The following is a 23,831-nucleotide window of genomic DNA, read 5'->3' as shown; positions in this document are numbered from 1 at the left end:
TAGAAACTGGGGTATACTGATGCAGGATGTAAATCTGCAAAGGGCTCTTCCAGAAAAACCTAAATTCATATACAAAAAGGCACCTAACCTGAGGGACAAATTGGTCCCCAGTTGTGTGGAACCTCCAGTTCAGAAGTGTATTCCTTGGCAGAGAGAAGGCTACTTCCCATGCGGTGATTGTTATGCGTGCAGGGAGGTAAAACCTAAAATAGTAAAAAATTTTAAATCGACAGTCGATTCTACAAATAAAATATATAGGATAAAGCAATGTATAACTTGTAATAGCCATCATGTGGTATATCTTATACAGTGCAGCTGTAACCTCCAATATATAGGAAGGACAACTAGAACATTAAAGGAACGTATGTATGAGCACGTGTATAACATAAAGAAGGGTTATAAAAACCATAATCTATCTGCTCATTTTGCAAAAAAACATAATTGTGATCCTTCTCAAATGAAATTTACGGCAATAGAGAGATTGGTACCCAATTGGAGGGGATGCAATAGACTGCAGGAATTATCTAAAAAAGAAACTGAATGGATTTTTAAAATGCACTCATCTCATCCATATGGGTTGAATGTGGAATTGGATGTCAATTGTTTTATTAGTAATAATTAATTGTAATTGATAGGAAGTATGTACCTGTAAGCCTCTTTATTAGGTGGACAATGTCGCACGGGTTGTTGCAATATGGTTTTGTATCTAATGACAATGTCGCATGGGTTGTTGCAATATGGTTTTTGATCTAAAATTATGTTTAGAATTATGGTTAATTTTGCACTGGGTTATATGTGGCTATGTATTATAATATGTGTGATTTTTCTAGTTTATGGAGGTATGTTATAACATACGAAGGGGGAATCACTGGGGGGTGTGCAATAATGTTATGGAATACAGGTGCAATATAATGAAAAAATAAAGAAAAGCAAAGGGGTTGGAATAATTAAATAAGGATGACCTACAATGGTAATGAGCAATATGGAAAATAATACACTAGGTGGAGGTGTTGGATAAAGGTAGAGAATGAGTGGTTTGGATACTAACCAAATAGAAGTAAGATGGGTGTGTGCAATATTTGGAAAAAACACTAGGTGGGGGTGTTGGATAAGAAATAGGAGTGGTGTGAGTATTTTCTCAACTTTTCCACTATAAGTCACTAGATGGTGCTGTAGGATTAGGAATTTAATATGATGTTCCGTGTGCGTGCGGAAAAGAGTCTTGAAGGAGCAATTGAATAGGGTCTACCGCACATATACGGAAAATAGATGTGAAGGAGGTGAAGTGGACCTCGGGGTAAATGATTTTTGCACAGTATGGAGGCTAGGTTATATATGGTGATTAAGAACTGAAACACTAAATAATGTTTATACATGGTCATGAATAATTAACAATGGGGGTTAGGGATTTATGTAGTGAATGTCACAATACGGGTTGGATACTTAATGATGTCACTGTTAAATGACTGGGGTATGGGGGATTATTACGTATTAAGGTTGATGCAGATTAAGGGAAGTTGAGGGATGGGTGGGATGAGGGAGGCACATGTGGGAACGTTTGTGTAGATGTAAGTGTCAGCACCATGGCGGGGATTTTTGCTTAGAGCTGTAGGTAGTAATGGGATACGTGCATATGCATGAGGGGGGCGGGGTAGGTTTGTAAGGGAATTGAGGTGGGCGGGTACAAAGAGGTATTGAAATAGCGTCCCAAACTAGCGTGACTCCATGCCCCTGATGAGTCAAATAACGAAACGCGTAGGGCGGAGCTAAGGAGTCACGAGGGACGGAATGAGGAAGTGATCCAGCGGGGACTGTGGAGTGCAGCAGAGATCCGACCGCGGCGGTGCTGGCACCATAGATAAACGCTTGTGATAACTTCTATCTGGTACGCATATTTTATTAAGGTTTTAGCATTAAATGTGGAAGTTTTTTACACTATGCGAGTCCCGCTCTTTTATATCTAAAGGTCCTATATGGTTGTTGCCCAGATTGGAGGGCTTATATGCTGAAATAACAAGAAAGTTTCTGGTGAGTGAGACTCACAAGGGGGTGGAAAATACCCCCCTGTTTCCTCTGTTTCGGTGGTGGAGGTTATCCCTTGCACAGCTGTGTGGAGTGAATCACGAGGTGGTTCATTGAAAACAATATTGCACTATATTTGAATTCTTTGCAGGGAAATCCTATACTCATGCTGAGATCAGGATTGTGATCGCAACTTCTTCTATCTGGCTGAATTCACCCACAAAGTCCATGGACAAGTGGGTCCATGGTTGCTCTGGCACTGGAAGTGACTGTAGTGTACCCACAGGAGCCCGTCTGGATGACTTACTCCTAGCACACACAGAGCAACTACCGACAAAGTCTTTACAATCAGACACCATAGATGGCCACCATACATATCTGTCCAGTAACTCCAGAGTGCGGGCCACACCAGGGTGACCGGCATTTTTATGAGTATGAAACATATGGAGAATTTTGAATCTAAACTGTAGTGGCACAAATAGAACCCCATCTGGTTTCCCCTCAGGAACCTCTTGCTGGAATGGGTTCAATATAGAGCCCCAATCTTTCCAGCTTTCTATCTCATGGGAGTCAGAGGACTGCTCAGATGACCCCTCCACTTGAATCTCGGTAGCGCCTATGGTAACTTTCTCCAAACAATGATGACGACAGTGGGAGGACCAACTTACTAACTGCCTGGAACGGCAGTAGATCTGAGGGGAGTGTTTTTTAAGCCACGGCATACCCAGAATAACAGTGGAGGTGGACATTTTGAGTACCAGAAATTGTATCTGTTCCTTATGCAAGACTCCCAGTTGACATAACACTACCGGAGTCTGGGTAAGGGACTGTTTCTCCTGCAATGGGAAATCATCCATTGCAGTGATCTGTACCTGCTGTCCCACAGAAATAAGCGGAAAACCAAATTTGAGAGCAAAATCATAAGCCATAACAATAACAGCGGAACCCGAGTCTATGAAGGCCTTGGTGGAATGAGTCTGTCCCTCCCAGGTGATAGAACACGGCAGAAGCAAGCGTTTATTGTTTAGAGGTAAGACTGGATCGCCTAGGGTAGTACCTCTAGCTACTCCTAGGCGATCAAGTTTTTCGCTTTCTTGGGACAGTTGGATACTATACTTCCAACCCTAGTTCATGCCTTCGTCACATCAAGGTTAGACTACTGCAACGTCCTCTACACAGGCCTGCATAAGAAAGTTTTACGCCGCCTGCAATTAGTACAGAATGCCGCCGCAAGGCTGGTAACGAGCCAACCCCGCCATTGCCACATAACACCAACCCTGAGCTCACTCCACTGGCTACCGATAAAATGGAGAATTCTGTTTAAGATTGGCTTACTGACATTCAAATCCTTGCACAATCTGGGCCCTGGATACCTAAAGGACTTGTTGCAACTACATCACACCCCCACAATCTTAGATCAAAAGGACGTAACACCTTGGTCACCCCCAGAGTCCACCTCAAAACCTTTGGAGACAGAGCCTTTTTTCATGCTGCCCCTACACTTTGGAACTCCCTGCCACACCCAATCAGGACAGCCCCATCCCTGGAAGCATTTAAGTCTAAACTGAAAACCTACCTTTTCAGTCTGGCATTCATGAACATCTGACTATCTCCTCGGTAACACAACCCAGCCTGAAACCCTGTATTAATCTGAGACACAGCTATGCGCTTTGAGTCCTATGGGAGAAAAGCGCTTTACAAATGTTATTGTATTGTATTGTATACTATATGCCCTTTCTCGGCACAATAAAGACAGAGTTTTTATTACATCTCCGATTTTTCTCAACCTCGGTGAGCTTGGACAGTCCAATCTGCATTGGCTCATCCCGAGGAGGAGAGGAGGAGACAGGAGACGCAAAGATACCAGAAGTAAATCTCCCTGGCATCTTACCCCAGGCCTTCTTCTGGTAGCGAACTCGCCGATCAATCTTGATGGCCAAGGATATGGCCTCATCTAAAGATTTGTGTTCAGGGTGACCCAACATCAAATCTGCTACTGCATCGGATAACCCCGATAAAAAGCAATCTAGTAAGGCGTACTGACCCCACCTGGCTGACACTGCCCACCCCCTAAACTCAGCAGCGTAAGTTTCGGCTGGATTGTGCCCCTGCCTGAGGGTTTTTAGTCTCCTCTCTGATGTTGTAGCTAAATCGGGATCATCATATATAATAGCCATAGCTTTAAAAAATTCCTCAACTGAGGTCAAAGCCTCTTGACCCTGTGGGAGACTATAGGCCCAGGATTGCGCATCGCCAGATAATAATATTTTAATCAAAGTGACTCTCTGAGTTTCTGTACCTGAAGAGACTGGCCTTAGCTCAAAGTAAGATAAACACTGATGTTTAAAATTTCGGAAGTCAGAGCGATGCCCCGAGAACTTTTCGGGAGGGGGCATCCTGGGCTCAATGGCAAGAGGGGATGACACTTGTGCATTAGGTTCTTTCAGACGGTTAACAGATTCAATCAGCTGGTTAATCTGAGTCTGCTGTACATTACCCGTCTTGGGCAGCACGGTGGCGTAGTGGTTAGCTCTCTTGCCTTGCAGCGCTGGGTCCCTGGTTCGAATCCCAGCCAGAGCACTATCTGCAAAGAGTTTGTATGTTATCTCCGTGTCTGCGTGGGTTTCCTCTGGGCACTCCGGTTTCCTCCCACATTCCAAAAACATATGGATAAGTTAATTGGCTCCCCCTAAAAAAATTGGCCCTAGACTACAGTACTTACACTACATAATATAGACATATGGCTATGGCAGGGATTAGATTGTGAGCTCCTTTGAGGGACAGATAGTTACAAGAGATATATATATATACACACACTGTACAGCGCTGCGTAATATGTCGGCGCTATATAAATACTAAATAATAATAATAACAATTGATAAGATCGTTAAGGGTTGTGGTCAAGAGTTCAACCCAATTGCACAGTGCCTCCATATTTGTTATGGTCTGCTGTTCTGTAACGATTGTATAACGTATTGGTGTAGCAACACAGATGTCTGATTATTGTGTGATCTGCAGAATCACCAATAATAATCAGATCTTAAGCAGATGATAGTGAGGAGTGCCTTAAATAGGCAAGAAGAGAATGGAACATTCCCCTGCCGAGGGAAAAAGTGTGGGACCTGTAAACACATCCATTCCACTGACAGGATACTAATACCAGGTACACAACAGGAATACAAAGTACAAGGCACCTTTTCCTGCGACTCATCTAATGTGGTATACGTGATCATGTGTGCAAAATGCCCCAAAGGAATTTATGTGGGAGAAACAAGTCAACCACTGCGTGATCGCATGACACACCACAGATCCACTATTAACAGCAGGAAAAAGGATATTACAAAATATACTGATCTCCCAATACCAACACACTTTTGTTTACCTGGACACAGTTTAAGCGATTTTCGCGTCACTGTATTAATGGGTGGCTTCAAATCGGGAAACATGAGACTAACACAAGAAACTAGGTTTATACATTGGTTCAAAAATGTAGAAGATGGTTTAAACAAGGACTCTAACTTCTTGTGCTGGTACGATGGGTTTTAAATGCCATAATTATTTTAATTTAAATTTTTCTATCTTTTCATTCATTTTTGTGCCATATGCTGTGTAAGATGGAATTCACTGTCACTATTCATTTTATTTGCTTTCAGGTGCTGGCTTTAAATGCCACAATTCTCTTAAGCTTAGAATTAATGGTGCATGTAACCAGGCCAGTTACCATTTGAATTCGGAATTTACGATGTCTCCCCAACACCAGAGTCTGCTTTATGTCATGTTGAGGATTCTATTGATCTTATCAATTTAGATAGGATGCCTGGGAAAGCCTCCTCAGTAACAGTTAAGGCATCTAATTACATTTATGTTTGCTAAAGAATGTTTCTCCTCTGTATGTCAGTGTATATAAGCTGTGTTTTTCATTTTTGGTCAGGAACCAGTCCGACGAAGGCTTTTTATAAGTCGAAAGCTCACTGTTTATCCATCTCTAAGTTAGCCAATAAATTGTATCATCCTGATTCAAAACTTCTTGCTAGCGTCTTAGGTTCTGGGTGGCTTTACATCAGGTCAGCAACAGCATCAGATAACCCCGATAAAAAATAGTCTAGTAAAGCATAGTGCCCCCATCTGGCTGACACCGCCCACTTTCTAAACTCAGCAGCATAAGTTTCAACAGTGTTATGACCTTGTCGGAGAGTTTTGAGTTTCCTCTCTGACGTCATAGCTAAATCTGGATCATCATATATAATGGCCATTGCTTTAAAAAACTTCTGAACTGATGTTACTGCCTCATGACCCGTGGGGAGACTGTAAGCCCAAGTCTGCGAGTCACCAGACAACAAGGTTTTTAGAAAGGTAACTCGCTGACCCTCAGAACCCGAAGATACCGGGCGTAACTCAAAGTATGATAAGCAACGATGCTTGAAATTCCGAAAATCAGACCAACTGTCACGATCTGTGACGATAGGTGGACGCAGAGAGTGTCTGATTACCGGTAATCTGCAGTATCACCGACACACAGACGTATATCTGATTATGGGTGAGCTGCAGTCTCACCGACAATCCGATATATAAACTAACCCCTGCCCACTCAAGGTGTATAGTGATTGGTGCAACAGTAATAGGCACTACGCAGTGGCGAGACACACTGCTAGCGGCAACTTCCGTCCAGCGGCAAGGGCCCGCTGGAGGAGGATAGTGAAACAAGCAAAATTCGGCAACAGAGTATCAATAAAGCAAGGTACAGAATCAGGAGGCTAGGACGGAGTCTAATAACGAGCCGGGGTTCGGCAACAGGAGATCGGAATATCAAGGTACAGTATCACAGATCAGAGGCGAAAACGAGAGGTACAGCAAGGTCGGCAACAGGAGATCAGATTGGCAAAAGTACAAGAGGATTAGGCAAGAGCAAGGTCAAGAACGAGCAAAAAGGTCAAAGGCACAGATAAATCACAATGGTATGTTTCTTCCAGTACTTATATATTGGCAGTACCAATATATAAGTATACTGTGGATCCGAGAGCTAACACAGGTGTGATCGCTACAGCGGACACAGAATACTGACAGTCTGCTGCTTAAATGCAGACTGTCACTTCAGCAAACTCCACCCCCCCCGATGATGTCAGGAAGGAGGCGGCAACTGTCCCGGCAGCCTGCTCATGTGATTTTCCTCCTCAGGGCATAAAGGGCGTGACGCTCCGTGCGTGCGCGCGTTGCCCTGCCCTGCTGAGACATGCTCCTGGTGGTACGCTGAGCGGAGGAGGATGCCGCCGGGACAGACCGGAAGTTCGGGGTCCCGATGACGTCAGCCGCGAGCGCGGCGTTCGCACTACCGCTGGTGGTGGGGGTGAGTCCATGCCTGACACCGGTGCCCGGAAAATCTCTCAGGATGAGGCATCCTGGGTTCACTAACTACAGGGGATGACACTGATGCATTGGTCTTTTGAAGTCGGGTCACTACCTCAGACAATAAATTAATTTGTGTCTGTTGTGTGTTGACCGTATTTTTAAGATCGTTCACAGCTGTGGTCAACAGTTTGACCTGAGTGCATAGTGTCTCCATAGACATTTTTGGTCTGCTGTTCTGTAACGATTGGTGTAGCAATCAGAAGTCTTATTATTGTGTGATCTGCAGTATCACCAATAATCAGACACTATACCTGATTATATGGTGATCTGCAGAATCACCAATAATGCAAGTATAGCAAACAAGGTGATAGCAAGTGTACAGTGCTTGGTGCAACAGTAATACTGATTAGATTTGGCAGAACCTCACCGGAGGAGCTGGTGGGTATTATCAGTAAGGAACCTCACCAGAGGATCTGCTGGGTATAATCAGTACAGAACCTCACCAGAGGAGCTGGTGGGTATTATCAGTAAGGAACCTCACCAGTGACAAGGGCTCACTGGTGAGTAGAGTGGTCAGACAGATCAGTTCGGCAACAGACAGGAGAATACAGTACAGAATCGGCAGGCAGAAGGATAAAGGTATTTCAGGCAGAGTCAGCCATAGGATGAGATGGGCGAAAGTACAGAATCTTATAGCGTAAGAGTAGTCAGAAGAGAGCCAGAGTCATACACAGAAAATCAAGCAATAATAACAGTAGTAATATCAATTCCTAGTCTTGTGTGAAATCCCTGGTTTCCTCCCAGATCAAAGCACACCGGATCTAACTAAGGTCTGAGTGCTCACACAAAGCATTCGCAACAGCAGACAAGTTGCGAGTGATTCTCGGAGGCTTAAGAAGCGGAGGAGACCCCTCAGCCATGCCCACATCCATCAGCCAATCAGAGCTGCTGAGAGTCTCCTCTGACATCAGCCGACCGGCAGGTCAGCTGACGCGCCTCCTCCTCGCATAAAGGTCCCGTCTGTGCGCGCGCCCGACAAAGCTACTCTATGAGCCACTGACAATCCCCTCGGTGTGCTAGACGCTGAGGGGACAGGAGAAACGCCCGACAGGGAAACTGAAGCATCCTGACTGCCCACAGCTGCATCTCCACAGAATGTTACACTGGTATAATAGAGTGTGCTGTCACACAGGTACAGAGGGAAGGTAAGCACTGGTATAATACAGTGTGCTGCCAGTGGTGGGACTATAAATCCACGCTGGCCTGGCTGGCAACAGTCTGTGGGTTCTATGTATGCATTGTCACCCACAAAGACAGCTATGCTTTAGTAAGTTAAATCACAAATACAGTGAAAAGATATGCAATGGTAATACAGAGTGTGGGCCTGGCACACTACAGCAAGGCCCAGCTGCGACAGGGCTGTATCTATGCCTGTCTGTGGTCACACACACACACCCACCCACCCACACACACACACACACACACACACACACACACACACACACACACACACACACACACAAACAAACAGATCAGAAGAATATTAGCTCTCAAAAGAGCTTTTTGTGGCGTGCATTCAGCAACAAGATTGAGCAAGGAGCAAGCTAACAACAGCCTAAATAATGCTTTCCCTATCTCCAAATATCTCTCCCTTTCTCTCACTATAACAAGATCAGCAGACTGAGAACATGGCCGACGCCGCAGCGTTTTAATAGGGGGGGGCGGAGGGCCGCGGGTAAGTGCAGCCTAATTGGCTGCCATCAGTCTGCTGACTGTGATGTAGAGGGTCAAAAGTTTAGCCCAATGACAAGGTATTGGAGGCGGGTCGAAGGCGCTATGTGTCTGCTTTCCGCCGTGGGTGCGGGTAGCTGATATCAGGCCAGGCGAACCGTTCAGGCCATCTCTACCTGGCAGGTCCGGTGGCCTTAATGGACATGATTCCCACACTTTGATTAGCCTAGCAGGTGACAGGAAACCTGTTGGGCCAATCAAAGTGCAGGGATTACATCCATTAAAGCCACTGGACCCGCCAGGGCTTAGGGCGGGTTCAGTGGAGCAGCTGTTAATTAAAAGGAGCACAAGTAAGTTAGCAGCACACACTACGCTGCACTGCTGTGCATAGTGGGTGCATAGCTCATGCTCCTCTTTGCTTTAGCAACGCAATTTAATTAATCAACCCCACAGCTCTGTCCTAAATTACAGGGTCTGGGTTTATATCTTCTATACAGCCTTACAATACATACTTTTTATAATGCTTGTGACTATTGTGTGATTAATAAAAAAAGATAATACAGAGGATGGCGCTACGAACAGGCAGAGCCGAGACTTGAACCCTGGTCTCCTGTGTCAGAAGTAGAGCCCTTAACCATTACACTATCCAGCCACCACTGGCTGGACTATACCGGGTGTATAGTTATTATGCACACAATCCAATATATATATGATAGGATAATGTCAATTTTTCAAGGTATATAAATTTGTTTATTAAAAGTACAATTTCACATAAATAATAAGGTCTGATAAAAATGCCAGGCTTGCTCTAATGTCTCACAATTAAAACAATGGTCATATGAGTATTTCAAACCAACAACATGCATTCACATATTACATATTATTGTTAGGTATGCACTCTCCTATGCCGTGTTCTCACATGCATAAATCACTCACAGCTTGCACACAATGGAGCCATCTGATTCAAAAGAGACAAAAAATGATAAAAATAACCTGAATAAGAAAAATGTATACATATATAGATCTCTTGGAGAGAACCAATAACTGTTAGAAGACGAGTGAGTAACTTTATGAGAAACACGATTAAGCACTGCTATTGCAAGCACTCCTAACAAAAGCTATTTGGTAGCTCTATTAGAGTGGCAGACTATAGTGTTACAGCAGACTATAGTGCTACACAGAACTTGTGAGGGCAATTTTTGAGCAGAAGAGATCTATATATGTATACGTTTTTTTCTTATTCACGTTATTTTTATCATTTTTTGTCTCTTTTGGATCAGATGGCTCCATTGTGTGCAAGATGTGAGTGATTTATGCATAGGAGAGTGCATACCTAACAATAATATGTAATATGTGAATGCATGTTGTTGGTTTGAAATACTCATATGACCATTGTTTTAATTGTGAGACATTAGAGCAAGCCTGGCATTTTTATCAGACATTATTATTTATGTGAAATTGTACTTTTAATAAACAAATTTATATACCTTGAAAAATTGACATTATCCTATCATATATATATTGGATTGTGTGCATAATAACTATACACCTGGTATAGTCCAGACTGTGGTGGCTGGATGGTGTAATGGTTAAGGGTTCTGCCTCTGACACAGGAGACCGGAGTTCAAGTCGCGGCTCTGCCTGTATTAATTTTTTTTGCTCCAAGTATTGGTAGGGGGAAGGGGATACCCCAGACCTTGAGGAATAGGCAGCTCCAAATTAATATAGCCCCCTTCAATTAACTCATTTGGCTATTATGTGATTAATGTACCCTATATTTAAGACAGGTGAAAAAAAAAATTGTCATGATGTGGAGAGCACAACCAAAGCAAGCTGCAATTTCAAGTGTAAGATTTAAAGGATACCCGAAGTGACATGTAACATGATGAGATAGACATGTATATGTATAGTGCCTAGCACACAAATAACTATGCTGTGTTCCTTTGTTTCTTTCTCTGCCTGAAAGAGTTAAATATCAGGTATGTAAGTGGCTGACTCAGTCAGGAAGTGACTACAGTGTGATCCTCACTGATAAGAACTTCCCCTTGTTATCTCTTTCTTGCTCTCTGAAGCCATTTTCTGCTAGGAAAGTGTTTTATAGTTGGAATTTCCTATCAGTGATGGTCACACTGTAGTCACTTCCTGCCTGAGTCAGGACTGAGTCAGCCACTTACATACCTGATATTTAACTCTTTCAGACAGAGAAAAGAAAAAAAAAGGAACACAGCATAGTTATTTGTGTGCTAGGCACTGTACATACACATGTCTATCTCATCATGTCACATGTCACTTCGGGTATCCTTTAAAAGAAGGTGAAAAAATACAGTACAACAAGTGGCGTACGAAAGGGGGTAGCACAGAGAGAGGTCAGCCCTGGGTGTCAGCATGCAGGGGGGTGACAACCTGTCCCCCTGCAGCTGGAGTGTTCCATCCGGCGGCTGCTGCCGCTACCCTCTTGCACTTAACTCACCTGCTTCCTGGAGTCCAGCGATGTCAGATTTCATGGCACCACTCAGCTCTACCCCTAGTGCTGGCATTGCTTCCTGCAAGTGTGTAATCACGTGATGCAGGAAGCAGTATCAGACAGTAGGGGTAGCTGAGCCATGACAGGAAGTCTGCAGACATTGGTAGATTGCAGGAAGCAAGCATGTCTTCCTATACTGCGGCAACTATTCCAGGCTATCTACACTGCGGGCAACTAATCCAGGCTACCTATACGATTCCAGGCTACCTATACTGGGGGAAGCTGTTCCAAGCTATCTATGCTGTGGGCAACTATTTCAGGCTACTTATATTGGGGGCAACCATTTCTGGCTACCAGGCTACCTATACTAGAGGCAACTATTCCAGGCTACCTATTCTGGGGGCAACTATTCCAAGCTGCCTGTACTATGGGCAACTATTCCAGGCTACCTATACAGGGGGTAAATATTCCAGGCTACCTATACTGGGGGCAACTATACCAGGCTACCTATACTGGGGGCACCTATAGCTGGCATTACCCGCTGTGGCATGCTGTCCTCACTCCTTTCCTTTTTTTATGGACGGGGGGCGTCATTTAATATCCAGCACCGGGTGACAAATGCCCTATGTATGCCACTGAGTACAATTATGTAAAACTGCTGTCATGGTGAATGATTAAGGCTTTTAAAACACATATGGTCATAAATTAATCTGTCATATGGTCATACATTAATCTGTCATGTTAAAGTGATTTTTTTTTTTTTTTTTGCTAGGCATTCTACATAAAGGCAGTGGAGAAAATCAGTTCCTTTCACGACAACCTGCTGTAATAATGAGCATAATGGGAAATGGGCGTAGAAGAAGTATTTCTTGCCCCAGCTGCAATGGTCTCGCCGAAGGTAACAAGCTATTGGCTCCAGCGGCCCTTGCAGTTGGAATTGATGGGAGCCTGTTTGTGGGTGATTTTAATTATATTCGACGCATCTTCCCCTCCAGAAATGTTACCAGTATTCTGGAACTTCGGTGAGATTTACATTTTGACATAGTGTTCTTTGATTAATACAGGGGTGTCAAACTCAAAATACTAAGTGGGCCAAAATTGAAAAATTTGGACCAAGTCGCGGGCCAACATCTTTGTCTATTGGCCACTGCCCTCCCTTATAAAGTGCTATGGCTTCTAATAGCCCCCTTCCCTTATACAGTTCCCTAGTGACTATTTGCCCTCCTCCTTCCCCTATACAGGTGAGGTCCCTGGTGTCTAGTGGTCCTTCCTCCCCTATACAGTTCTCTGGTGTTTAATGCCTACTCTCTTCATTATACCATTCCTTGGTGTTTAGTGGTCCTTACTTCCACCCCAATACAGTTCCCTGATGATTAGTGGTCATTCCTCCCCCATACAGTTACTTTGTGTCTAGTGGCCCCCTCCCTCCCCTGTACAGTTCCCTGGTGTCTAGTGATCCCACTCTCTCCCCTATACTGTTCCCTGGTGTCTAGTGCTTTGTCCCTCCCTCCACATGGCTTCCCTGGTGATCTAGGTCTTAACTTCCAATAAAACTTCCCTGGAGGTCTAGAGTGGGCCAAACACAATGCATAGTTGGGAAACCACTTGGGGGCCAAATATGATGGTCCGTGGGCCGGAGTTTGACATTCAAGTATTAATATAAATTTTAAAGTTAACCTAAAACAGCTCGAATGCACTAACCTTCTAATTTGTCACACAAAATTAATTTAGACAGTGAAATGTTGTAACTGTGTTTTTCCATACCGTGTGAGTGATACTGAATAAGAAAAATCACATCTTGTTGTAGTGTGCCTAGTCAAGGTTACAAAAGCAAAAATTTTGTAAAGAAATGAAATATAACACATAGCTATGATTAACATATTCTGAATTACCTGCTGTTTTTCATTTTATAAAAGTACTAACTGAAGTTATGTGCAACATTTTTCTTTTTTGATCTTAAAAGGCAGTTGTAATATGTAATGTGTGTGTAATATGGACGCAAGTGCAGTGCACGCATATTATAACCAGTGCTGCTCGGATACCATTTTTCACTATATGGAAGTACTTCAGATCAGGATACCCCTCTATCTGATCCGGATCGGATATCTGGATCAAAAATTTTCCAATCCGGGTCGGATATCCGACCCCAGTATCCGACGGTTTCGGATATCCGGATGGAAAACCGGAAGTGGCCCTTAAATTGCTTTAAAAACATTTTTTAGGGTATGTGAGGCATGTAGCATCATTATTTTGTAAAGGGAAACACTAATTGATGATGTGGGGACTTAAAATCCACCCCCCCCCCCACAAAAAAAGACACTTCTGTCAGGAACCGGCCCGCGGCACACCTACGTATACGGTTCCCGACTGCGGGTTTGACCAGATCAAGCGGGGAGCACCCTTATTCGAGCTAAAACAAGGTTGGGACCCCTCAGAACACCTCTCACTGCCACCACTAGCGGTTCGCTAGACACTTCCACTCTGCTGTCGAGTCCTCAGCGCGCAATCCACGTTTTCGTATGCGAGTCAGCTTTGCGCTTAGGCCGAATACGGGAACGCCACGCACCCACACACACACACAGTTGCAATCTTACACTGTAGTGAAGCAAAACCACTAACAGTCGTTCCAAACAATACTGTTAGCTACTCGCACTGGCGTTTTCGTACGCTGGGTCAGCTGTGTGCTTTAGGCCAACGTATGACAAACGCCCCCACACACAATGCAATTACAATTTCATATGGTAGTGTTGCTCAAGCATACAATTAGGCACAGTTGCACTTCAATCTCTTCTAGGCTATGAGTGTTAGTTAGTGCAGCAGAAGTCAAGCTTATTAAATAATAATTTAATATTCCAGGGAAAAAAGTGGAACAATGCAGAACAGAATATATACAAAAGATTACAAAAACAAAGTAAAAAGTTACAAAGATAAAAGTTACAAAAATACACACCAAGCAATTTGCTTACCCAAATACAGGGATCCAGATAGAAGAACCTTGGACTTTTGTGGACGGACACAATTCTGGTTAGACCAGGAGTCCACTAGCTTGGGCCAGGAGTCCAGCTGCAGCTACCGTCAGGAGGGGACTGATTTGAGGTATCTGTCCCCTGGTTTTTATAATGAAATATTCGCCTCGAGGCTGTAAGCCTGTTTGGACGGGGGAACTAGATTTAATTACATCCTCAGTCATAATTGGATCTCCAGAGATCTAACATCCACATGTGAAAAATGTACTATAGCACACACACAACAAAAGACTTCCTTAATCCAAGTTCTCCAGGTAAAAGTCTATATATCAAAAGATTGTGAAGTGAGACTTTTCAACTCCATTGTTGACCGTATTTCCTAGCTGATCAAAGATAAGGATATAGTTTGCACCTCCACCAATAATTTAATTTCCTCACAACGAAATAGTGTTTAACACACAGGAGGCTCTTCCTGGCTAGTCTAGAGTTCTTGACAATGCTTTAGCAGCCTTCCTCAACAGAAGTGTAAACGTTTCAAGTGTCAATGACTTCAACACTTCACTTCTGCCATTGTCTGATTACGCCAGCTCTATTCACTGAAGTCCTCTTTAGATGCAAATGTAGTACAGCCAGATGACCATCACTTCAAAGCAGAATACACATGTGAGATATAGCAGACAGAAAAATGACAGAAATATGTTCCTGTATTCCCTAATATCATCAGCACCTCAATATATCACCACAACCTCCAAAAAAATTACACAGCTATTGTGTTCAGAGAATTGCTATGGCACCTAGTGTTGGTACCACAGCACAGGTAAAATATTAAAAAAGGAGAGGTTCCAGGAAGCGGTCGTACTGCCGCAGTTGGGGCCTCCCCACAACTCGGACAGCACAGACATCTCCCAAAGAATTACACAGCTATTGTGTTTACAGAGTTCACCAAAATTTGAACCTAGCTTAATGAAGATGGAGTCTGGAGGTTGTGGTGGTAAAGGGTGGTGAAGCAGGCATAGTGATTCCCACTCAGCCACTTCATTTCCCCCTCTTGCCAACAACAGGGGCCAGGAACTCACCAACCGCCCAAGCCTGGTTCATTTTTTAAAAAAGTCAGTCTGTCCACAGACTGGCTGGACAGACAAGAGCGCTTCTCAGTGACCACGCCACCGGCCGCACTGAAGCACCTTTCTGACATCACACTGGAAAGCGGGCAGGACAGCACTTCCAGGGCGTACTGCGCCAGCTCGCTCCAGATATCCAGGTGCTTGACCCAGTACTCCAGGAGTCCACAGGGGTGTCGGTGTCAAGCCCGCTGTAGGACCCCATGTAGTCGGCCACCATCCGGGTCAGGTGCTGGTTCTGGATTTAAGAGCTGGATGCTGCTTCAGGCACCTCCTCTGTAGGCAGCGGTACTGGCGTGGCGTAGATCGCTTTTGTCAGAGACAGCAGGTTTGTTGGGTGTCTGCTGCTGCTGGATGCAGGCACCTGGTGCTATGCTGGCTGGACTGTGACAGCAGGTGGTTGGGAGTCTGGGGGAAGGCTTCCTCCAAGCGTCGAACCAGAATCCGCTGCAAGTCCCTAATTCGGCACACAGGGTCTCCTCCTACAGGCAGGAACTGAGCCAGCTTCCCCTTCAGCCGTGGGTCCAGCATCAGGGTGATCCAGATGTCCTCCCAAGCACGCATCTACTTCACCCTTGGGTCTTTGCGCAGGCACTGCAGCATGTGCACTGTCATGGGGAAGAGGGCTGCCAACTCTGCTGACCTATCATCTTCTGGCCTGCTGACAGTGCTGTCCTCCTCCTCTGATTCCGGAGCCTCATCTTGCTCTCTCCACCCCCGCACTACTGCAGCTGCACTCCACTGTGCCCCCTCCTCTTCAAGGTCAGGGACCTCCAATTCCTCCAACTCCTCCTCCTGCTGCACAGAGGTTGACTGCGAAGGTTGCTGCTGCTGCTCCTGCTGGATCAAAGCTTCCTCTCCCACTTCCAGCAGAGCATCGAGGGCCTTTTCCAGCATGCACACCATGGTCACCCACTTACACAGCGACGCATGGTCCCGGCTGACCATGTTGGTGGCCTGACCTCCAGGAAGGGTGCCAGCACCAAGCACACCAGCTGCATTTTTCCCCAATCAGCACTGAGGATGATGTCCGGGAGGTGGGTGGTGCCGGTCCCGGACAAGTTGGCCTCCATGGTGGCTTTGGCTAGGTAGAGGTTGACAGCCCGCCTCTGTTCAACCAGACATTCCAAAATTGCCAGGGTGGAATTCCAGCATGTTGGAACGTCTATGATGAGCCGGTGTCGTGGGAGATTCAGCTCCAGCTGCACGGCTTCCAGGGACGCTGTGGCACCACCTGAGCGGTGAAAATGACACACGGTTTTCCTTGCTGCTCCCAGAAGAATGTCCATCCCCTGGTAGGTGCGCAGGAATTTCTGCACCACCAGGTTCAGGACGTGGGCCAGACAGGGGATGTGGGTGAGGTTTTCCCAGTGGATGGCGGCAACCAGGTTTGCCCCATTGTCGGCCACCACCTCTCCGACTCTGAGGCTTCTGGAGGACAGCCAACTCCTCTCCTGCTCTCAGAGCTTGGCCAGGACGTGGTCTGCCATAAGCTTGTTGTTCCCCAGGGTGACCATCTGCAGCAGCGCTTGGCAGTGGCGGGCCTTTATGCTGCTGCTGAGGCGGGGGTGTTTGGCGGCAGGTTTGCCGGAAGATGGAACCGGATCAGAGCTGGAACCTGCTGCACTTCCCCTGACCCTGCTGCGGGGTGGCACCACTCACTGGGGTGATGATGCGGCTGTCCCCTCCACACCCCCTTACACCAATCTGACCCAGTGTGCGGTGAAGGACAGATAGCGGCCTGTCCTGAACCGGCTGCTCCATGAGTCCATTGTCACATGGACGCGCGCACCCACTGCATGTTCAAGCCCACGTTCCACGTTGGCCTTTACAAAGCGGTGCAGTACTGGGATGGCCATGCATGTGAAGTAGTGCCCGGCTGGAGATTGGCCAATCCGGTGCTGCGCACTGCAGGAGCGCACGCATCTGGCTCCCCTCCTGCACAAACGAGTATGGGAGGAGCTGGGAGTACATGGTCCGTGTAAGCAAGCCGTTTAGCTGGCATATGCGATGGCTGCCGGGAGGCTGAGCCCTGGGAGACTTCAATGCATGGGTGGATGATCACGCCTCACGCCTAGGAAGTGAACTACCTCACATAATGAATAAACTGGGTTTCTCTCAGGCTGTCTACCTCCCCACCCACAAGAAAGGGCACACCCTGGATCTTATATTTCATTGTGGACTTTTGATATCACACATGGACATAAACCCAGTGGTATGGTCAGATCACCACACCATCCACTTCTCTCTGACAGCACCAGCGATAAAACACAGAGGGAAAGAACTCCTAAAATACCGTTCTCTGTAAGATGTCTCACCCCAGCACGTTCAGAATATCCTCAACTTCGACGCATTAACCAATCATTGCGCAGACCCAGACTCCATGGTACTGATGTACAACCATGCAGTGTCATCTGCCTATGACGCCCTTGCTCCAGTTCGCATTAAACGGTCTACACCACTTCACCATGCACGGTGGTTTGACAGCTCACTAAAGGACCTAAAGAAAGAAGTGCGCAGACTAGAAAGGAAGTGGCGAAAATCTCAGAATTCAAAAGATAAACACACCCTTGTATCTCACCTGGAAAGCTACCAAAATGCGATCACCAAGAAAAAATCCTCCTACCTGTCACAGGAGATCGCAAAGGCCGCCAACAGACCAGCCCAGCTATTCCGCACAGTTGATAGACTATGTAACCCATCCTGCCTAAAGCCTACTATAACTCCCTCAAAGGAGCTATGTGAGAAATTTGCGTGCTACTTTGCTGACAAAGTATCCTCTATTCGGTCTCTCATTCAGTCCACAGCACCCAAGACTAATGCAACTCCTGGAAATAGCTGCAAAAACAACCTAACACCCTGGACTGACTTCAAAAGTATTAGTGAGGAAGAGATCTCAGACATCCTCCGCCGCCTCCGCCAGACAACCTGCGACCTGGACCCTGGACCAACTAAACATATGCTGAAATGTCCTGACCTGCTTGGCCCAGCATTTCACAAAATAGTAAATTGCTCTCTGCAAGCAGGGAAGTTTCCTACCTCTTTAAAAGAAGGAATCATCAAGCCCCTTCTTAAAAAACCTTCCATGGATCCAGATGCAATGAGCAGCTACAGACCTGTCTCCAACCTCCCCTTCTTAGGCAAAGTTATTGAAAAGGCTGTCTATCTGCTACTTGAAACCAGGCTGTCAGTAAACAACATCCTGGACCCTCTACAATCTGGCTTTAAGAAACACCACAGCTGTAAAACAGCCCTCATCCAAGTCTGCAACGACCTGCTCATGGCAAGGGACAGAGGGGAATGCTCCATCCTAATCCTGTTGGATCTCTCAGCGGCTATTGATACAGTTGACCATGAAATCCTGCTTAACAGACTGCAGGAGTACTGTGGCATCAGTGGATCAGTCCCCCAGTGGGCGTACGTACAAAAAGGGCGCCCGGACAAAAAGGGCGCGGGGTGTAAACTCTAAATAATAATTAATCATTAATAGGGTTTATAAAAATAGTGTGCTATATTTCGTTTATAAATAAGGTTTAACAAAATTATAAATCATTAAATAATGTTTATGAAGTCGGAAATTGTGAAAACGTTAATCTTCCCTGTTTCTAAAGTTAAACTTATAATTACGTTTATGAAAAAAACAATAATATATGTTTAATTGTTATAATTCTATATTATTGTGAATAACCTTCATTTACGGTTTGTTCTTATAATAAAATCTGAAAATATTCTTTATAACGATTATATAAATATAACTACGTTCGTAATAAGTGTTGTAAAACATTAGTAATTATTACTAAAATTTTACTAAAACTATACCTAAGCCTACTCTTACACAGAACCCTTCCTGTACCTATCCCTAACCCCTAGACCCCCCTGTTGGTGCCTAAACCTAAGACCCCCCCCGTTGGTGCCTAAACCTAAGACCCCCCTGTTGGTGCCTAAACCTAAGACCCCCCTGTTGGTGCCTAAACCTAAGACCCCCCCCTGTTGGTGCCTAAATAACCCTCCCTGTACCTACCCCTAACCCCTAGACCCCCCTGTAGGTGCCTAAACCTAAGACCCCCCTGTTGGTGCCTAAACCTAAGACCCCCCTGTTGGTGCCTAAACCTAAGACCCCCCTGTTGGTGCCTAAACCTAAGACCCCCTGTTGGTGCCTAAACCTAAGACCCCCCCTGTTGGTGCCTAAGTAACCCTCCCTGTACCTACCCCTAACCCCTAGACCCCCCTGTTGGTGCCTAAACCTAAGACCCCCCTGGTGGTGCCTAAACCTAAGACCCCCCTTTATTATGTAGATAATAATGTTTTACTAATTGTGGATGCAAAAAATATTTTGCAATTTACGTTATGTACTGATCGCTTTATTTTGTGAATAATAATGTTTTACAAACAGTAAGGGATAAAACTTTAAATAATGTTTAATTAGTTAAATAAGATAAATATGTTTAGTATTTTTATAAACGTTATTCGGCACGGGTGCATTTTATAAACGTAAATCACCACAAGCACACTTATAAATCATTAAAAATCTCCTGGCGCCATTTGTAAACGTTATTTATGTCCTGCGCCCTTTTTTCCTGCTCGGCGCCCATTAAACGCTATTTATTATGAGAGTGTATGGCGGCGCCCTTTTTGTCCACTAGCGGCATGCGCCCTTTTTTCCCGCTTCCCTCCAGTGGTTCAGATCATTCCTGACTGACAGAACACAGAGAGTATCCCTAGGACCTATAATGTCCAAACCTGCACCTCTACAATTCGGAGTGCCACAAGGATCAATACTATCCCCTCTGCTGTTTGCAATCTACATGTTGCCACTTGGTACACTTATCCAACGACATGGCCTGACGTACCACTGCTACGCCGATGACACACAGCTATACCTGTCCTTCAAACCTGGTGGAACAGACCCTACTCCAAAAATAAACTCTTGGTTAGCTGAGCTACAGGCATGGATGAATGATAACTGGTTGAAACTGAATGCTGACAAAACTGAGGTCCTCTTTGTCCAAAGCCAGTACTCGCCATCAAAACAGCTCTATCCTAAAGCAACACCAATCAGGATTGGGAATTCGGACATAAACAGCTCCAACCTTGTGCGCAGCCTTGGTGTACTAATCGATGGGGATTTAAGTTTCAGAAACCAAATTTCATCTGTAGTTAAATCTTCCTACTTTCATCTGAAGAACATTGCAAAGATTAAACATCTGATTCCCCCAGAGGATCTTCCAACCCTAGTTCACGCCTTCATCACATCACGGCTGGATTACTGCAATGCCCTTTATGCTGGCCTCCCCAAAAAGGACCTGCGTCGCCTGCAATTAGTGCAGAATGCTGCTGCCAGATTGCTAACAAACCAGCCTCGCCACTGTCACATTACACCGATCCTTCGCTCACTGCACTGGCTACCAGTAGAATGGAGAATACTCTTCAAGATTGGACTATTGACATTCAAATCCCTGCACAATCTGGGCCCTGGATACATGAAGGATTTGCTGAAGCTGCACCACACCTCTCACAACCTCATATCAGCTAGTTCTATAAACTTGGTCACTCCCAGAGTGCACCTCAAAAAATCTGGAGATAGAGCCTTCTGTCATGCTGCCCCTACTCTTTGGAACTCCCTGCCACACCCAGTAAAGACAGCACCATCCCTGGAGCTATTCAAATCCAGACTGAAAAGCCACCTGTTTAGCCTGGCATTTCCGGACTTATAAAATTCTTCCTCTGTACCACAATGGTCTGAGCCATGCTTATGCGCTTTGAGTCCTACGGGAGAAAAGCGCTCTACAAATGTTATTTGTTGTTGTTGTTGTTGACCACAAAAGAGTCACTCAGCAGGGTCTGGTGGTGGTGGCGTTTTAGGCTTGCAAGGGAAGCCGAGGAGGGAGCAGAGGAGACCACTGAGGAGGACTGGCTGCCTGAACAGGCCTCAGTGTCAGCAGGAGTGTCAAAGGGGGTTATGGTGCTCTGACCTCTACAAGGGCCAGCACCAGCTTCCTTCAGCCTCTTGAATTCCAAATGCTCCGTTTGGTGTTTATTGGCCGGATGGTTGATGAAGCTGGAGGTGCCATAAGTGGAGGGGTTAAACCCTCTGCTCAGCTTCACATGGCATACATTGCAAGTTACAAACTTGCTATCAAGTGAGGGCAGATGGAAAAACTGCCATATTGGGGATTGCAGTTTGTCCTTACGTCGCTCAGAATGGGATGCTGCTGCTGCATTTCTCCCAGTGCTGGTTGGGGCCTTGGGTTGAGTGGTACGGCTGGTGGTAGTAGTGCCACTGGCAGATGGAGCAGCAGGCTGTGGGTCACGCATTCCATGCCCACTGCTGCTCCTGCCAAACCCTGCAATGCTGATCCTGCGTGCCAGACCCACTGAATCCTCCTCCTCAGAGCTGACATCCCCCTCCGGTCGCTGGTAGTCCGGGTCCTTCACCTCATCATCAAGATCAAACTCCCCCTCCTCAAATAACTGCTGGGATGATGAGTAGAGGTGTACCGAACGGTTCGCCGGCGAACGGTTCCAGGCGAACATTGGGGGTTCGCGTTCGCCTGCGCCAGACGAACTTTTCCGGAAGTTCAATTCGCCCCATAATGCACTATGAGGGTCAACTTTGACCCTCTGCATCACAGTCAGCAGGCACATTGTAGCCATTCAGGCTACAGTAAGCCCTGGAGCCCCACCCCCCCTTATATAAGGCAGCCTCCGGCGGCCATTACAGTCACTCGTGTGCCTGCTAGAGAGAGGAAAGGGACAGCTGCTGCAGACTTTTTCTCTTAGGGACAGATTAGTTAGGTTCTAGGCTGCTTTGCTTGTTCCTGACTGATTAATATTGCTTTTAAAGCACCCAGCAACAGCTCTTTTCAGAGCTCAACCTGTACATTTTTTTTTCTGACACTTTTGTTGCATGCACAGCCTTGCTAATTGATAGTGTGTGTGCCACTGCCAGCAGCCCAGCACATTCAGTGACTGACTGCCTGTGTGTGTGACAGGGAGCTGCACATTGTACTACCCAGTACTGCATATACCCCAGTACCTGTTGTGTTTACTTAACCCACCTCATCACTGCATATACCTAGCTTTGTGTTGAGTGAACCCAGCTCACTGCATCTAACTACCCAGTACCTGTTGTGTTTACTTAACCCACCTCATCACTGCATATACCTAGCGTTGTGTTGAGTGAACCCAGCTCACTGCATCTAAGTCTAACTACCTGTTGTGTTGAGTGAGAACCCACCTCACTGCATCTTAAGTACCTTTACTGTATACTGTTCAGTGAACCCAGCTCACTGCATCTAACTACCCAGTACCTGTTGTGTTTACTTAACCCACCTCATCACTGCATATACCTAGCCTTGTGTTGAGTGAACCCAGCTCACTGCATCTAATTACCTGTTGTGTTGAGTGTGAACCCACCTGGCCACCTCACTGCATCTAACTACCTGTTGTGTTGAGTGAGAACCCACCTCACTGCATCTTAAGTACCTTTACTGTTGAGTGAACCCAGCTCACTGCATCTAATTACCTGTTGTGTTGAGTGTGAACCCACCTGGCCACCTCACTGCATCTAACTACCTGTTGTGTTGAGTGAGAACCCACCTCACTGCATCTTAAGTACCTTTACTGTTGAGTGAACCCAGCTCACTGCATCTAACTACCTGTTGTGTTGAGTGTGAACCCACCTGGCCACCTCACTGCATCTAACTACCTGTTGTGTTGAGTGAGAACCCACCTCACTGCATCTTAAGTACCTTTACTGTTGAGTGAACCCAGCTCACTGCATCTAACTACCCAGTACCTGTTGTGTTTACTTAACCCACCTCATCACTGCATATACCTAGCCTTGTGTTGAGTGAACCCAGCTCACTGCATCTAATTACCTGTTGTGTTGAGTGTGAACCCACCTGGCCACCTCACTGCATCTAACTACCTGTTGTGTTGAGTGAGAATCCACCTCACTGCATCTTAAGTACCTTTACTGTTGAGTGAACCCAGCTCACTGCATCTAACTACCCAGTACCTGTTGTGTTTACTTAACCCACCTCATCACTGCATATACCTAGCCTTGTGTTGAGTGAACCCAGCTCACTGCATCTAATTACCTGTTGTGTTGAGTGTGAACCCACCTGGCCACCTCACTGCATCTAACTACCTGTTGTGTTGAGTGAGAACCCACCTCAC

General features: G+C 45.7%; 1 protein-coding gene across 6 annotated transcripts in view; it reads left to right on the top strand.

Moving 5' to 3' along the window:
* TENM2 (teneurin transmembrane protein 2) overlaps window positions 1-23,831 on the top strand; it is a 4,210,084-nt gene that overhangs the window by 2,758,153 nt on the left and 1,428,100 nt on the right. For all 6 annotated transcript variants that reach the window (XM_068277420.1, XM_068277423.1, XM_068277418.1 and 3 more), the window contains one exon: window positions 12,336-12,585. In XM_068277420.1, the coding sequence (XP_068133521.1) occupies window positions 12,336-12,585 (250 nt within the window). The remainder of the gene's footprint in view (window positions 1-12,335; window positions 12,586-23,831) is intronic.

The sequence above is a fragment of the Hyperolius riggenbachi genome, chromosome 3 (genome assembly GCF_040937935.1).
Source record: "Hyperolius riggenbachi isolate aHypRig1 chromosome 3, aHypRig1.pri, whole genome shotgun sequence".
In the NCBI taxonomy this organism is placed as follows: domain Eukaryota; kingdom Metazoa; phylum Chordata; class Amphibia; order Anura; family Hyperoliidae; genus Hyperolius; species Hyperolius riggenbachi.
Note: the sequence above shows the minus strand (reverse complement) of the source record. Positions and strands in the feature narration are given on the sequence as shown.